Source organism: Petromyzon marinus, chromosome 31, assembly GCF_048934315.1.
Source record: "Petromyzon marinus isolate PM22_M1 ecotype Great Lakes invasive population chromosome 31, UKy_Petmar_22M1.pri1.0, whole genome shotgun sequence".
Taxonomy (NCBI): domain Eukaryota; kingdom Metazoa; phylum Chordata; class Hyperoartia; order Petromyzontiformes; family Petromyzontidae; genus Petromyzon; species Petromyzon marinus.
Genome location: NC_133697.1, coordinates 15178130 through 15194899, shown reverse-complemented (window position 1 = coordinate 15194899; position 16770 = coordinate 15178130). Strand labels below are relative to the sequence as shown.

Here is a 16770-nt window from a genome sequence, read left to right as displayed (position 1 = left end):
TTTCGCATCGCAAAAAAACATAGCATTAAAGATTTTTAAGGCAGCTAATGGCGCTATTAAGTCCGCCGCAGAAACCTCACACTAGGGCGTTGTTTGCTTTGTTTCAGGTGGCACTGGCGGCGCGAGCGTCGCGCAAGCGGCAGCTGGGCCCCCGCAGTAGCGCACACGTGGCGAGCGCGGGGGCCCGGCGCGCAGAGATGAGCTCACGTTACTCCTTGTGAAAACGGCTGCCAGGTGAAATTAATCCAACGGAAACGCGTGCAACACGGCATTTTGTAGTGAGGCGGGTGGGGGGGGGCGGGGAGGGAAATAAAAAAATAAACCGAATTAATGCAGGCACATCAATGTACAATGTAAGAAAATAAATAACTGAATAATTTTAGCGGAGCCCAGCAGAACGGCCACGACGCCATTCTGAGCACGCGCGTTCATTAATGAGTTAATTAGCCAGCCTGTTCCTGCACTGCTTCAAATTTCACTCTGTGGACACTCTGAAAAAATCAGTCTTCTTGTGCTCTCCTCGTGAGCCCCACATCCAAAGAATGCTCTCTGGGAAACACAGAGCCCTCACTGTGTGTGGCAATATCTGCTGGATTTCAGGCATCAGGAAAACATGCATTTATACGTACCTCTCGATGCATAGTGTGGTCTATATAAAGCCACAAGCAATGTGATGTTAATTTATACACATGTCCCAACACGTGGAACAGGTGAAACCCAAAAAGAGGGAGCGGGGCTGTATACTTTCAACTGTCACCGCACTTTGGCTGCCGCGTGCCTGCTCCTAATTTTAAGATTTTGAGATGCTCCTGTTGTGTGACGGCGATTCGGGAAGGAGAAACCAAATATGCAACCGGAGAGAAAAGACCAACGCCGAGGATCGAGAAAAGTTGTCGTGAAGCAGAGAAGAAGTGAGATGTCACAGCTCGAGCTTTAACAAAGCGAAGGCAACAGATAATTGGACGGGCAACAGATAATTGCACAGGCAACAGACAATTGGACAGGCAACGGAAAATTGGGCTGGCAACAGATAATTGGACAGGCAACAGAAAATTGGACAGGCAACAGACAATTGGACAGGCAACAGAAAATTGGACAGGCAACAGAGAATTGGACAGGCAACAGAAAATTGGACAGGCAACAGATAATTGGGCAGACAACAGATAATTGGACAGGCAACAGAAAATTGGACAGGCAACAGAAAATTGGACTGGCAACAGATAATTGGACAGGCAACAGAAAATTGGACAGGCAACAGACAATTGGACAGGCAACAGAAAATTGGACTGGCAACAGAAAATTTGACAGGCAACAGACAATTGGACAGGCAACAGATAATTTGACAGACAACAGATAATTGGACAGGCAACGTAAAATTGGACAGGCAACAGAAAATTGGACAGGCAACAGATAATTGGACAGGCAACAGAAAATTGGACAGGCAACAGAAAATTGGACAGGCAACAGAAAATTGGACAGGCAACAGATAATTGGGCTGGCAACAGAAAATTGGACAGGCAACAGATAATTGGACAGGCAACAGATAATTGGGCTGGCAACAGAAAATTGGACAGGCAACAGATAATTGGACAGGCAACAGATAATTGGGCTGGCAACAGATAATTGGGCTGGCAACAGACAATTGGACAGGCAACAGACAATTGGACAGGCAACAGATAATTGGGCTGGCAACAGACAATTGGACTGTCAACAGACAATTGGACTGGCAACAGATAATTGGACTGGCAACCGATAATTGGACAGGCAACAGATAATTGGACATGCAACAGATAATTGGACAGGCAACAGACAATTGGACAAGCAACAGATAATTACACAGGCAACAGGCAATTGGACAGGCAACAGATAATTGGACGGGCAACAGATAATTGGACGGGCAACAGATAATTGGACAGGCAACAGATAATTGGACAGGCAACAGATAACACAAAGTAAAACAATTTTTGTTCCTGGGTAGTCTTATGCCTAAAAAGTAAATAAAATGTCTATTATTCCCAACAAACTTTGCTTTTGTGACCAGGACAGTGATATTTTGAAATTGTAATGTTGATTCATGTTGTTGTTTTTTCCTGACTTTATGTAAAAGACACAAATTCGCCCGTTTTGAAAATAGTTATATTTAAAAAATATCAATGTCCTGGTCACAAAAGCAAAGTTTGTGGGGAATAATAGCTATTTTCTGTACTTTTGAGACATAAGCAATTAGGAAATAACACTTACTGCCCAGGAACAATAAAAAAATGTTACACTGTATAATTGGACCGGCAAAAATTGGTAATGAGGAGTTTCCCCTTGGATGGTGGTTGTTGGAGGTACAGTGAACCCTTGGTTCCGATGTTCTTCAAGGGACTGACCAAACTGAAGGTTCGATGCAAAAACATTTTTGACGCGAGACCATCTTGCATGTGCTCCTTTATTTGAGACAGCACATTCTGAATCGCCGCACGCTTGAAAGCGAGAGGTTTTGGCGAAGCTGTCGGGGGTGGGGGGGGGGGGGGGGGGGGAGGAGCCGAACATCGTCGACGCTTGCGACCCGCGTGCGCCGTAACCTGTCGGAGACGAGGCGAGGCAGCAGACAGGCGGCCATGCGGAGGGCGCGGGCGGCCAGCACCGGGTCGAAGGTCGCCGCACGATCCTCCCCGCGAGCGGCGAGGGCCAGGAGCGAGCGCACGCTCTCCGCGCAGACCTCCGGCTCGCAATCCGCCACGCCGGGCCCCTCGCGGGAGTCGAGCAGCACCACGCAGGCCTCCAGGTGCAGGCCCAGGCACCGGCGGTCGCTCTCCTCGCTCAGGACCCTGTGCAGGTCCTCCTGCGATGACGCCAGCAGTCGAGCGGGTGTGTGTCGCTTCCCACGCAGCGTGCGACTCGCGCAGACAGAATCATTTCTAGGCGCCCCACTGATTTCCAATGCCCCTCTCCCTCGGACTTATCGTCATGGAAGAGCGTGAAAGCGGATCGTTCCATAGCCCCAACAAGAAGAAGGAGGAGGGCCCTACCCAGTATCCAGCGGGAGGCAGGCGACGGAAGAAACGGAGTGTGGGGAAAACAAGAAGCTTTGTTCTAAAGTCTAGACGATGGCCGGGTATTAGAAAACCTTCCCTCACCCTGTCAGCTCATTCACATGAATTCACATGAATGAGCTGACATCCATGTGAATATAAATCAGAGTGTTTTTTTCTTTTGGGAGTGGGTTTATATCGCTGTATGAGAATATAATGAATGAGCCCATTATTGTAATTAGCCTGCAGGGTATGGAATCGCATTGTGTCGGCGTTAGCACTTTGCGAGCAAATGTCGGCCAGCTGCTGCAAAGATGTCGCCCTGCCCAGGCACCACGATGCGGCAATGCCATTCACGGCAGGCGCTCGCCTAACGGTGCTTTCCTCAGCGGTCTAGGTTTCAAATAATGCCGGTGTGTCCATGCGTGCAGGTGTGTCCAGATGTGCGCTCAAGAACTCCTCTGAGGTGACCCTCCACTTCAGGTGGCCTCGTGAGCCGATCGGGCCTCAGGTGTGGAGCGCTCGCCAGGCGCAGCGCAGCAGCGGTCACCCTCCAGCGGCAACCTCTCCTTGGGGTCCCGCCTGGCAGACCCCCCCCCAAGTGAGCTCCAAGATTACTGGGTGGTGAACGGCGCGGCTGTATCCCCGTTCACGCGCGTGTGTGCTCGTGAACGTTCTGACTGCGCGTGGGCGCGAGCGAGAATGCGTACGTGTGCGCGTGTGGAAATGTGCAGTCAACTGCAAACCACGACGGCGTGTAACCGGTCAACTTGACCGTCAACAAACAAGCACAGGCACTGCGGCTGGCACGGTGCACCCCTGGCAGCTGTGTGCAATATCATTACGCCACGCAAAGTCACGACGCGTGGCAGCGGTGGCCAACTCGTGCGTCAACAACTACAAATAAATAAAACCACTATTGCAATTGCCGATTGTGCCAGTAGAGGTCACAATACCACTTTAAATATTAGCTTCAGAAGCTTGGTGGATTTAATCCTGCAACTAATACACTTTTTAGACATGTGGCTCCCTTTTTAACATTTGAAATGCTGACGACGGCGACTGATAGTGACGACTCTTAAGGTCTTATGCCTAAATTAATTTAAACATGACGAGGCCAGCCACTTTGGGATTACCTCCTAGGTGCACGCTGACTCAATACAAGCAAACTCTGTACTGGTTTCGACATACAGCACCTCATCAGCAGTGCCAGGCTTGCTTGAATCAGTGTTGGTGAACTTCCAGATGTTATAGGCACGGATCCCTCTCTTTAAGATTTGGGTCTTGCTCATGAGACACTATGTCGAAACTGGTTCAGAGGTTGCTTGAATTCAATCAGCCGTGCTGGAATGATGCACTCCCAGAAGGCTGCTGGAGGGAATAAGTTGTGTAAAGTATACTGACATTAAGACACGGATATATATATTCTCCACAATCACGCGAATTATTGCTGTGTTCACGGTCGTGTTTGATCACCTCCCTACAGATGGCCACACAACGAGCTTAATAATTCACTTCGTCCTTTAAATGGACCGAGCCTCAACACCAAGGCACGCCCACTCCACCAGCTCTGGTGTAGCTCTCACGTATTGTATTACTCTATTATTCCTCGATAACACCTCGAGAATGAGGTAAAAAAACAGCTTGCGCCTGAAACGAAAATGCTGCTAAACTCACCAAATTATTTATTTTAAAAAATGCTTGGATACATCCGGGAAAAAATGGTTTAGAAAAAACATAATAGTGGCTTATTGATAATACTGGTTACTCGATATAGTTTTGATGCTCACTTCTTTACAAAAGTGCCAAATATTATCTACAAAAAATGTCATTACTTAGGGCTGTACCCTAAGCAGCGGCTCTGCTCTGGCTTGGCCTCACACTCAGGGCTCAGCTCAGGCTTGGGTCGCTCGGTTTCTTACAAAGACGCACGAGTGGCTCAGCCGTGGCCTGGCTCAGCCTCATGGGAATCCTGAACGTGGCCCTGTCTGTGCTTAGAGCCAGCTCAAGTCAAGCACGGCTCTCAGCCGGCTCACTGGAGCCAGAGCCAATCCTGCGCGAGGCTGTGACAAACGGGCCTTAAAATAGCGAGTGGACATGGGCATGGCTTTCAAACTTCATTGGCAAAATGTCCACGGAAATAGAGTACTGGCAATGATTTGATAAGTAAAAAAATGTCAACAATGTTCAATGATGAGGTACAAGTGAACTTTCTCCCGAAAACCTCTCACTCACAACTGAGGCAGCCCCATATCCAGAGAGCCTGAATCGGAGATATTTCCCCAGTTACTAAAATGTGTGTACCAGTTGGGGCATTACAGAGGGGTTTCCCTCGGTCAAGGCTGTGACGTGGTCAACAGCGTATGCTGTAGGGCCACGCGACACTTAATATTATGCCTCGGTTTTTAAACTCATGCACAAGTTAATATTAAATGTTCATATGCATGCACAGCCATTCTGTCACTCTACCGTCAGATGAGGGTCTGCTACATGTGGCTCATAGGGGCTGTTTAACCATACATCACACCGTTCAAGTGGGGAGCATAATTGGGGGCACATAACTACAGTACAACAATGAGCCTATCCCAGGGGTCCCCTCTTCACTGAACCCGCACTGACAAGCGTGGTGAAGTATGGTCAGACAGCCCACGTGACCGACAAGACACGGGGAGGCCTTGATCCAGCAGTGGGTTGTTTAAGGGCTGCAAAAGTGGGATGGATCAAGAGCATGTGCGAGTGTCTATGTACACAGTCGACTCGTACATGACAAGGCATCATCAGGTCACGAGATTGTAATGTCTCCACATAATGGCCAACGTTGGTCAGTGCGCTTCTAGGATGGTGACGAGAGCACGACGACACCATGACACAGCGACCCCCTACCTCACGTCGGGCCCTGCAGCTGTCAAGCCTTCAGCAATATCTGTTTCAATGCCGCCGCCGCCGCCGTCGCCTCCGACGCCCGTGAACTCTTTATCCCACTCCCTGCCATCGCGTTCACACGTGCAGCAGGTATCCCTGTGCACGAAGTCCACACTCCGCTGTGAAACTCAGCAGCCTCACCAAGGCCCTCTCCGGCTGGAAATCTGAATCAGGCCTCCTGCTTCCAACTACCATAGCATCGCTGGGCATCTAGACGGGGCACTGCAGTGAAGCCGTTGCTGCTGCTGCTGCGGTGTAAACAACTGACTAACATTGTGCTCTCCACACGTCTTTTGTCAGTGCAATGGACTATGGCAGACTCTTTGTGCATACCTTGTAGTAAAACCTAAGGATTTGTACATTTGTAAATTATGCTTGTGTTGAAGGCAGAAGCCCTTTTTAAATTACAGATGAGACCAAGTCAAAATTATTTTATATACGGCAGAATTACTACGCTAATGAGCCAAGAATGTCTGTTTGTGTGTAACGTGCGTGACGTCACTCCACATGCCGCACCCCACGACATTAATATTCATGAGCGGGTGGATTTTTACACTCACGCACAAGAAGGTTGAGCGGAAATATATTTTTTTCGCAAATTCGCTTTAAGTTTGACGTTTCTTAATTGAAAGTGAATCATCAAAGTGGATTTGGTGTCTTTATTTATTTCTTCAGCACTTGAGACAAAAGGTGAGTCTAATTTATGCTTCTACATTATGGTAAAATAGACATTTAACGGTGATTTTCCAGATATTTGTATCGAATTACAATTTATTTCAACCCCAGCGACCAAAAGCAGACGAGAATATAAAGTATCAGAGCAGTGAATTTGAACAAATTGAAGGTCACATATACAGTGCTACAGTGAAATGCAGTGAAGTGTTTGATGACTTCGTTTTGTGCAAGATTCGCCGCCATAAAATTTACACAAGGTACAATTATACACTGCTCAATTTTTTTGTAAATATTACAGCTTCCATCCTAGGACACAGCGTAAAGATAAAGACATTTGAGCGACTTATAAAGTTTATAAGCAATAGGAAGAGCGGGCGTGAGCACGCGTGGGGAGTTGGAGGAGTTTGGGGTGGTGGTGGTGGAATGGGGGCCGCCGTGGGCTGGAACTGCCTCGGCTGACCCCGAAGCCCAAGTGAGAAGCCCCGCAGGCAAATTCTACCTGACATGTAAATAGGTGCAGCCATATGGTCCCAGTTACTGGGCAGTGGGGCCTGAGAAGGATTTTATACAGTGAACCCTTGACCCCGGTCATTTTAATAACTATTATAACAACCGCCAGCCTCAAATTAAATGCCACTAAGCGTATAGCAATTACTTTAATGCCGTTCGAGATTCTTAGTTTTTTCCCGAAAAAACATTTTTTATTCTTTCTATTTTCGCTCTCTCTCACAAAATGGCCCGGTTAGCATTACAATAAATCACAATGCTGGTGGCTTTGATGCGTATTGAAGTGAAACCTTATCCCCAATTTTCAGTTTAAAATCCTAGCCCGAAAACAGATTTCGTGAAGTTGTCAAATCATCACGCACGCCTTTGTACGCATCCATGTCGTTTCAACACCCAGCATGTTTCCATTGTTTGCCATAATTACGCACACTATGATTAAATAACAAGAAAATACCATTTACATTACCCTCTTTAGTTCAAAATACACTGGTGATTTTATTATGCAGAAATAACAAAGCTATTCAACAACACGAGCTTGAGTTGTTTCACACTGTGTTGTCTTGCACATTTAATTTTTAGCCAGCTCGTTGTTATTTGAATTTCTGTTTCTCTCCCTTCGTCCGTGCATTCCTTGAGGCTTTGAGGCCAAGGAAAAAACGTACCTCAACGGGCTTTAACAATGTCACTAAGAACACAGCTGAACACCAACGGCTCTCATCTTGTACATTCCCATCTACGTCGCGTGTCCCAATTACAACAACAATTTATGCGGAGACATTATTATTATTTACACGATGCCATTGCATCTCAAGCAACGTTACAAACGTTACAAAACCACGTGAGGTGTTGGGGGGGGGAGTCATGGCGAGGGAGGTGAGCGCACGACACCGCGGCACAGCAACTGGGGCCCAGCGCCAGCTATGAGCCCCGCACACGGCTTGGGCAGCATCCTTAGAGTCATCCGCAAGGGGTTTGAAAGCCGTGCAGGTGAGAACGCGTTGTCTAATGTTGTAGCCAGGAGCGCTCCAGTGATGCCACTGCCACCGAAAGTATTCGAGGAAGTACGGGAACGATGGCAGCGTGGAGTTTAGAGCCGCAGCCCGCAATGCGGGATAAATCATCGGCGCGGCTCCGTCCATCCCCAAGAAAAATTGCGATTGCGGGGGAAGAGCGGGCACGTGAATACGAGCTTTTCTCAGCCCTAAATGGTGCGAATATACCGCGTGGCTCGATGTTCGAGGATTTTTGCATTTTCGTAACGTGATATCCAGGTAAGTAAAAAAAAAACCGATAAATTATTTCAACGAAAGAAATCCCGTGAGCGCAGAGAGTCTGGTAAAAAAAAAAAAGTAGCGAGAGAAAAATAAAAATCTTACCCCCGCGTGTCCCTGCGGCTCAGCCCACTGCTGCTACGGGCCGCGGTTTGCGATCCACGAACCCTTCTCACTCCGCAGCGGCGGTGTGTCCGTGGATCACCACCAGTAATCCGCGAATTACACGGATTCACAGATTATACCACGCAACGTTACCTCACGCGTAAAATAACACTGATTTATATGATTTATGAGAGGACAGTGGAGTTAGTGAATAAGTGCATTGTACCGTTATGTCACAATTCGCAGACAACTACAATACTTGAAACTGACAATTATTTTTTATACTTTTCTTGTTGACGCTGACACGAGGCCTCAACGGCATGCGAAATGTTGCCGCCGTGAAGCACTTGCAACATAGAGGCCCGCAAACGCTAAGGGGGCAATGACGTGCGCCTGAGTGAAAACCTCAAACGCGAAGCACACCACACCTGCACTCACGTACCGTGCTCTCTACACGCAAGACAAACAGGGTATTTTGGCAGCCCAGGTGTTTAATAGTGCTTTTAAACGACCGCGGGTGTTGGAATGATCAATCAAATGACACAAATCACCACCGCTAAAGGCTTTGTGCTTCGAGGTACAACCCAGCTCAGAGCGCGATTTGTACATTTGAGAAAGAAGGAAAAAAAATAAAAATAGAACGGCCGAGGGTGCGGAATGTTTGAAAGTCCTGACGCATGCGGGGCTCGGGGTTTGTTCCATCACATTCATCCTGCGGCAAGTCTGTGCTAATCTCATCACATTACGTCAAAATCCACACTCCGCGCAGGGGGCTTACGGAGGGTGGGGGGAGGGTGGGGAGTGGGGTAGGGAAAGGGGCATCATTTAAAAGAGCTACGATGGCAAAACCATTCAAAACGCACCGCAAGGAAGAGAGTCTCTGCCATTGTGCGTATGCAGGGGAACTCCTTTTAGCCACGGCAATGCGGCCGAAGCGATATCGTGGATCCTATTATCCGCGATTTTAACTCCACGTCTTCGCGGGGGGGGGGGGGGGGGTAGGGAAAAAAACATTGCGGGTAATCGCAAATAACCGGGTGAACTTTCCGTTTGTTTTCTGCGTAAAAATGTTTGGAGAAAACGAAACGATTCCGCAAGGCAGGATTGGAAGATTGTCAACCAATGCCGTGGAGCAGTGTTTAACAACCCCACACGGTCTGCCTATTTATAATTACACAGTTCTTATATGCACATGCAAAATTGCATGCGTATTAAGGGTGCACTACTCAGAGGCCCCACCTACTTCTCTCCCAGCCCCGCCCACAACTCGAGTTGTAGAATCATGAGCGTGTGAGGAAACCAGAGTACCTGGAGCAAACCCATGCAAGTAAGGAGGTCATATCAAAGAATGGAGGTTATATTTTGATTTAAAGCTTTCGTGACTGCAGGGATTCATATTCTTGGTTCTTTCGGTAAAGTCACGTAGAAGGGAAACAATAAAATAATAAAAAATATAAAACAATACAATTCTCACGACGTTTCGACTGCAACACAAGCAATCATCATCAGATGTGAAAACCACAGCAAGAAAATTTGAAAAAGTGGCGGTTATTTTAACGTTTGCACCACGGAGAGCGATTTGACAGTTTATTCAGATGGACGAGTCCATCTATGTTCGGAAAAGAGGAAGGGGGAGACGAAAACAATGGATGCTGTCTGAACAATCCGTTTGTTCTACCGTAATCTACTATATTCGCCAAAGCTAATGCCTAGAGCACCTGGCATTCCCAGGAAGTCTCCAATCCAAGTACAAACCAGACATAACTGAAGAGATAAATCCAACACTTATATGAATGATAATACTCTGGACGGCAATATGTACCATCGGTACAGGACGGTCCCATTCAGAGCCATTGCATCTCACAGGCGCAGAAGTCGATAAAATCGATCGACCAAAAAGTCGGAGTTGACTCTTTGGTAATGGTCGATCACTCGGGCCCCCTTCAAAGATGGCGGCCGCCCAGACATCCCATCTCCCGAAGGCAGGAAACCCCCAAATGAGCCACGCCCAGCGAAGGTCGGCTGATGACGCCGACGACGTCACCAAGCCCCGCCCATAACCTCCCGTCCAGCGGCACCAGTAGAAACATTGGTGAGATTAATTTTTATTTCCTGTAACTATTTTCGTGCTATCGGATTAGTCGAGCAATGGAACCGATAACCGGTGGAGTCATCAATTACTTAAATAATCAGAGAGGCCAGCGCTACGGGATGTTTTGTGAACGGCAGCAGACATGACTGACAAACACACGAGCTCTATTATCACAACTCATTAGGCGAAATAGGGAAGTAAAACACCAACGTTAACCCACGTAAAAACACAACACACACTTGTGTCGACTCAAAGCTTGTACAAATTAGGCACGGATTTTGGATAAATATTTGTACAGGCTGACCAACTCGGCCGGGATGAAGGGTGAGGGAGCGGGTCACAAAAAGAACGGGGGGAAAAAAAACCACATCAGGGATTCGGGTGAAATGCACGACGGGCATTGCTTGGGAGCGCCTGGCGATAAACGAGCGAACGACACCCGGGTGACGGCAGCGGCTCGCGAGCTATTCCCCAGTCGTGCTTAGTGTCTGTATGAGCGTATTCCTAACGTATCGTGGGGGGGGGGGGTTTAAATTCTTCTGAGCGGACAACAAAGTAGTGAACGCTAAGTGGCACTGTGTCACTGTCAGTTACCAAGGTGGCGTTAAAAATTAAAATGCTTCGGGTGCAGCAGTAAGCACACAAGGCCACCCTCCCACAGAGATTCACCGGGCCTGTGTGCGAAAAGCCACGGCACCCTACACAGTTACCAGGCATTCAGCACTGATTTTTACCCGATTCATTGCTGCGTTTGTGACATTAAAATGCAAAACATCATCGACTTGCTCACACACATGCATACGCACTACATGCGTCCCCACACGTCATGTATGCACGTATGTTGAACGTCTTTCGCACCGTACGTAGCCAACCGTGCTCATCGGAGGTGTAATCACGTTCACCGTGACTGCGCACGACAGCCGTAATCGAGCGCGATCTCGCCCGATCTCGGAGGGTTGAGCCTGGATAGGGCTCGGATGGCTGACCAAGATTCCCTGATGCAGAAACAAGCAGGCCATTGCGTACCAGCGTCACGGTCCAAATTTGTCAAATTCGAAAAATAACCCTCCAATTACTCATTTGGGATTACACATAGCAATGATCGCACCCTACTAGCAGACGGATCTCCATTTGCAGGGCAGGTGCTGAGAGTCACCTTGCGCCACACAGGGACAGCTTGCCACTGGGGGTGCCCTTTGAGACACCCCGGTGTAAACGGCGCTCTATCTGTCCGACTGGACATCTGTGAAAAAATAGATTTTTATTGTTCATCGGAGTCCTCCGGTATGCAATAGAGATTCTGATTCTGATTAAAATCCACAGTTAAAACGCTCTGCAGTGGGCACTGATTGTAGAGGCACGTTGCTGCCGAGAGCCACAAGTGGCTGCTGGGGGTCTGGGCAGGCACACTGGGTCCGACGCGGAAGCAGAGGGCCCTGCTCGAGATGGTAACAGAGTCTCGCTTGTTAAATAATGAAACTCAGATTCTGGGCTCGGCACACGTACATTGGGTCTTGGCAGTCGGAGTAACAGGAAATTCGGGAGAGAAAAAAAATTGTTGAGACGTTATTTTTTTTGTTAGTCAATTGTTTCTACCTAGCAGTTTGAATATGCGCTGGCACACGGCATGGAAAAGCATGGCAGTCGTGCATTAGTTTCAGATGGTTTTCCTTAGTCGAGGCAAGGAGGTGGAAGAGGGGTCCGGGAAGGGGCAGTGTGATGGGATGGGTAGCCGGCAAGGAGTGGGTGGGGTGACTGCACCATTGAAATGGCCAAACTTGCCCACAGGCAGAGCTTATTACTCAAAACTGCAGCCAATTAATCTTTAAAAAGCTCCTTGTATTAGATTAAGATCGCTAGAATTTCAGCGACGTATTTAATATGCCAGCTCAGATGTTGCGAGGAATGCATTCCACGCAGGAATAATGAACACCCAAATGAATTCCAGCTTCTCTCTCTTTTTTCGGTTCTTTTCCCTCTCTCTCTCTCTTTTTCTCTCTTACATCTGGGTTGGAGATGTTTTGTTGCAACCACTCTTTGGGAGAAAAAAAATACATTGTCGCAAGGGGAGGGGAGTAGGGCTGTTTATACAAAGCCTCTAAATATAATGCTTAAACCCCTTTAATACAACAGCAGAAGCCAAAACTCCGTGTGGCTGTTTTTTGTTATGTACGCCACCACCTCCTTGCGTGGTTTTTCGAGTATGAAGCATGCGCTTGGACTGCCAGCCACAAGCCCTTTCTCCACTCATCAATCCCCTGACTTTTTTTGGCTCTGAATTATTTGTGGAAAATTAACGACATATTTTTTTTATTGGCCTATCACATCTCATCTCGGTCTGTTGTAATCTTTTGCGAGTGATTTCCTAACTTACCGTTAACCCCCCCCCCCCCCCACCATCAACTTCTGTCTGCTATGGAAAAGGCACGCAAAGTGAAAATATGTGATCCAAATTATTTAATTGGGATCAGAGCGTTTTGTTAATTGCATTATTTCAGCAAGACCTGAAATCCCACAGCAATGCCTGCCCACATGTCTCAAGAAAGCATGCTTTTTCGGGCATTGCTTTTTTTATACCCAGTCCTCCGAAAGTTTAAATGATTTCAAGCTAGATTATGCACACAGGCTATGCATCCTTAAGTTGCTTCTGTGTGAGCTGTCTCAACAGTGGAAAAGGGAAGAGATTGGTGAAAAATATATAACTTTATACCACAACCGCTGATCATTGTACTTCCTTGCCAAAACGTAGCCCTTTTCTCCCAGTCACAGGCCCCGTACAACATTGGTTGCTCAACTGGCACTCGCACTGCTAAACTTTATTAAAAGAAGCAAAAGTGGCGGCAAACCCAAAGCTATTGCGCAGCCACTTTGTGTGAAGCGGACGTGAACAAGCCGAGAGCGCCGAGTGAACGACAATGTTCACCAACCTTAAGCCACGTTCTCCGAGCCTTCACCTCCTGGCCCTGTGTTGTTTGTGTTGTACTCGACAGCTTATTTACACCGGGTACACGCGCCAATCACCGGCGTTGGTCCACTCATAGTTACTAAGCTGGCTCGGGAACACCCGACGCTTTGGCAAATGTGCCAAAGCCTGTGTAAAAAAATTGGGTTTTTTTCAGCAAATATATCCCCACTCTGCTGCCAGAATCCGGCGAGGAGCACAACATCTTTGCTCAATTTCAGAATCCCCTAAAGACTAAGGTGCTACTTACTATTTAGACAGGATCAGCCTCGGAAAAGGTACTGTAGCAAATCTCCCAATGCATTTCATGGGCCGTGATTATATATTATTAAATATTCACACGACAGTGATATTTTGAAGGGCAGATGATGCAAAAATACAATGTGGGCTTGTCAGAGCATGTGACCAGCATTGTACCTCAAGATGCTGCATTGTCGGAGAGGGAAGCTGCTGCTGCGGAGGAGGGGGAGGATGGAATCACCGCGAAGGAGCATATAGAGCAGGGTTGTAATGGAGTAATGTAAAGCAGAGGGATTTTGTACAGTACAGTCAATAAAGCTTACTACACAAAGCGGGAGCGGTTTTACATTGGGAAATGATTATGGATAAAGGGCAAGACATCTTGGGCTTGGAATTTAACAGGGGGAGGGAGTAAGCATTGTGGATGGGCCTGGGCAGCAGCGCGAGATAGCAGAAGAGTGACCGATTATTACCAGGCAGGGCCTGGCTGCTGGACAGATCGAGGGCTGAGCTTTGCTTGCTGGAGAGAAGGGCAATGGGGGGAGGAGGAGCAGACCATATGATGATGCGATGAAGGAAATATTAAGGCAAACCAATGCGAGATCTTGTTCATGTTATTGGTCTGCAGTCACGAAACCAGCGGTGACTTCACAGTGTCTCAGTGGGCTGGCCAGAGCACAAACCAGCGGTGAATTCACAGTGTCTCAGTGGGCAGACCAGAGCTCAAACCAGCAGTGACTGCACAGTGTCTCAATGGGCTGACCAGAGCTCAAACCAGCGGTGACTTCACAGTGTCTCAGTGGGCTGGCCAGAGCACAAACCAGCGGTGAATTCACAGTGTCTCAGTGGGCTGGCCAGAGCACAAACCAGCGGTGAATTCACAGTGTCTCAATGGGCAGACCAGAGCTCAAACCAGCGGTGACTTCACAGTGTCTCAGTGGGCAGACCAGAGCTCAAACCAGCGGTGACTTCACAGTGTCTCAGTGGGCTGGCCAGAGCACAAACCAGAGCGGACTGGAGCCATGCAGACCAAAAATGTGCATTCGTGATGGACTGGACCCATAAGAGTGCGCAACATCAGATGTTATTACTTACTTATTTGATAAATGGGAACCGGGGACTCTGTCTAGGATTTAATAAAATGAGGAGAGGTTATAGAAAGAGTGGGAGTGTGTGAGCAGTATATAGAGCAAGCGCTTGCCATTTTATGGACAGAAATGATGGCAGTAGTTTTCATATAATTAGGAATGAATTAAAAGAGACGTAAGCTATCTCAAAAGCTGTGATGGATCTCGAATGTGATGACGTCTGTAATCAAATAAAAAGCCAGAGTCTCTCCATAGAATAACCAGGGTGTTACATCCCCAAAATGTGATACTCGTGATTTTTATCAACCCTGTAGGGATGGTGGGCAGAGCCTACCCCCAAGCGGCTCGCATGCTTGTGATTGCGAGCCGCTCGCTCTGCCGCTGAGCCACCCGGCTGGTGATGATGGATTCGGGGTACGAGACTCCCTGTTTTTAAGGTGGGGATTACAAAAGCAATGCAATTCGAGGAAATAATGGGAGCAGACATGGGTAGGACAGGCAGCAGGTGGAACAGGCCAAGAAACTGGAATGTCGATTCAGATTTTCCCAACCACGTTGAAAGACATTGGGAGGGCAAATTCCTGTGATGTGGTACTGGTAAATCCAGGAGGGTATGGAATAGTGATTAAGGTTTCCAGCACTAGCCGTGATGAAGGCAGAATAGGAATAGCGGATGGGAAGGTAGAATTATTAAATTTGACAAGTGCTTTCCAAACACGACTACACTGAACGTATGGATTCCATCCACTGTCTTTCAAATACGAGGCCAGCGAATTGTATCTCAATGATGGGCTTGAAGACGACGAGTGGACAGCGGAGATGAAAGATGAGGCTCGGGTGTTCAAAGGGCTCTCTTCCTATGCTTCAAACTCCATGTCCACATTCACTGCTGACATGCAATTCTTCTTCCTTCCCTCCCGTGATTCAATACATCGTCACAACTCCAGGTTGCAAGTCAATAATAAGTTTACTGTCTTGTTGCTGTTGTCTTGGCTGTACTCTTTCTTGCTCGCTCTGTCTTGTTTGCACAGTTATGCCCGCTCCATTAAGCTAAATATATTGCGAGCATAGCATGCGCAAGCCATTTGAGTAAAACCTAAAAAATGTGTTCTGACATGCATTACTTTTGTATGTATCGTGAGTGTCAGAATCGATTTTCATCAATGAATCCGTGTTTTTTTACAATGCTTGGAGTTAAAAAGTGAAACATTTGTTTACAAAGTGAATATACGCGCACAGTCCACGCGTGTCAGCCGGTGATGATGTCTGCGTCTCTACGTAACGCTACGGACAGAGACAAGCCGCGAGGCGGAGAGAGGCGGCGAGAGATCCAATTGGGCCCATCGTCTCTGAGACAAGTCGAAAGGCAGCTCGAGAAGGAGGAGGAGCAGGAGGATGAGTAGACACGACGCTGGCCTGCGCCGCAGGATGCTCCGCAGGGACGCAACGATCGGCGCACGGGCGGACGCTCACCAGCATGATGCGCGTGGCGGCGTCGGCGCGGCGGCTTCCCCGGCCGCGCTCGGCGAGCCACTCGCGGCTCCGCCTGCGCAAGTCAACGGCGGGGCAGCGGAGCAGGCGCAGCACGGTGGGCGCGTCGCACGGCCCGGCCGGGGCGCCCAGCGCGAGCGTCAGGACGAAGGCCGCCAGCTCGCCCCGCAGCGCGGCGATGCCGATCTGCGTACGACACCGACACCGACACGGAGATCGAGGACGCGCAGTGCACGTGTCAACAACTCGGCCACAGTGGCGAGATGTTAACTACCTCGCCCGGTATGCAGGATGTCGTGGGTCTGATCCCGACCCTGACGCCTGCTGCTGTATATTTGGAATTTGCGTGTTTTACTCTCGCCGTGGTCGTGTGGATTTTTCTCCGGGTCCTCCGGTA

General features: G+C 48.3%; 1 protein-coding gene across 3 annotated transcripts in view; it reads right to left on the bottom strand.

Moving 5' to 3' along the window:
- Positions 1–16770, bottom strand: part of LOC116947902 (uncharacterized) — a 136815-nt gene that overhangs the window by 20656 nt on the left and 99389 nt on the right. For all 3 annotated transcript variants that reach the window (XM_076071151.1, XM_076071153.1, XM_076071152.1), the window contains exons 28-29: positions 16356–16559; positions 2571–2830 (exon numbers count right to left, since the gene is read on the bottom strand). In XM_076071151.1, coding sequence (XP_075927266.1) covers positions 2571–2830; positions 16356–16559 — 464 coding nt within the window. The remainder of the gene's footprint in view (positions 1–2570; positions 2831–16355; positions 16560–16770) is intronic.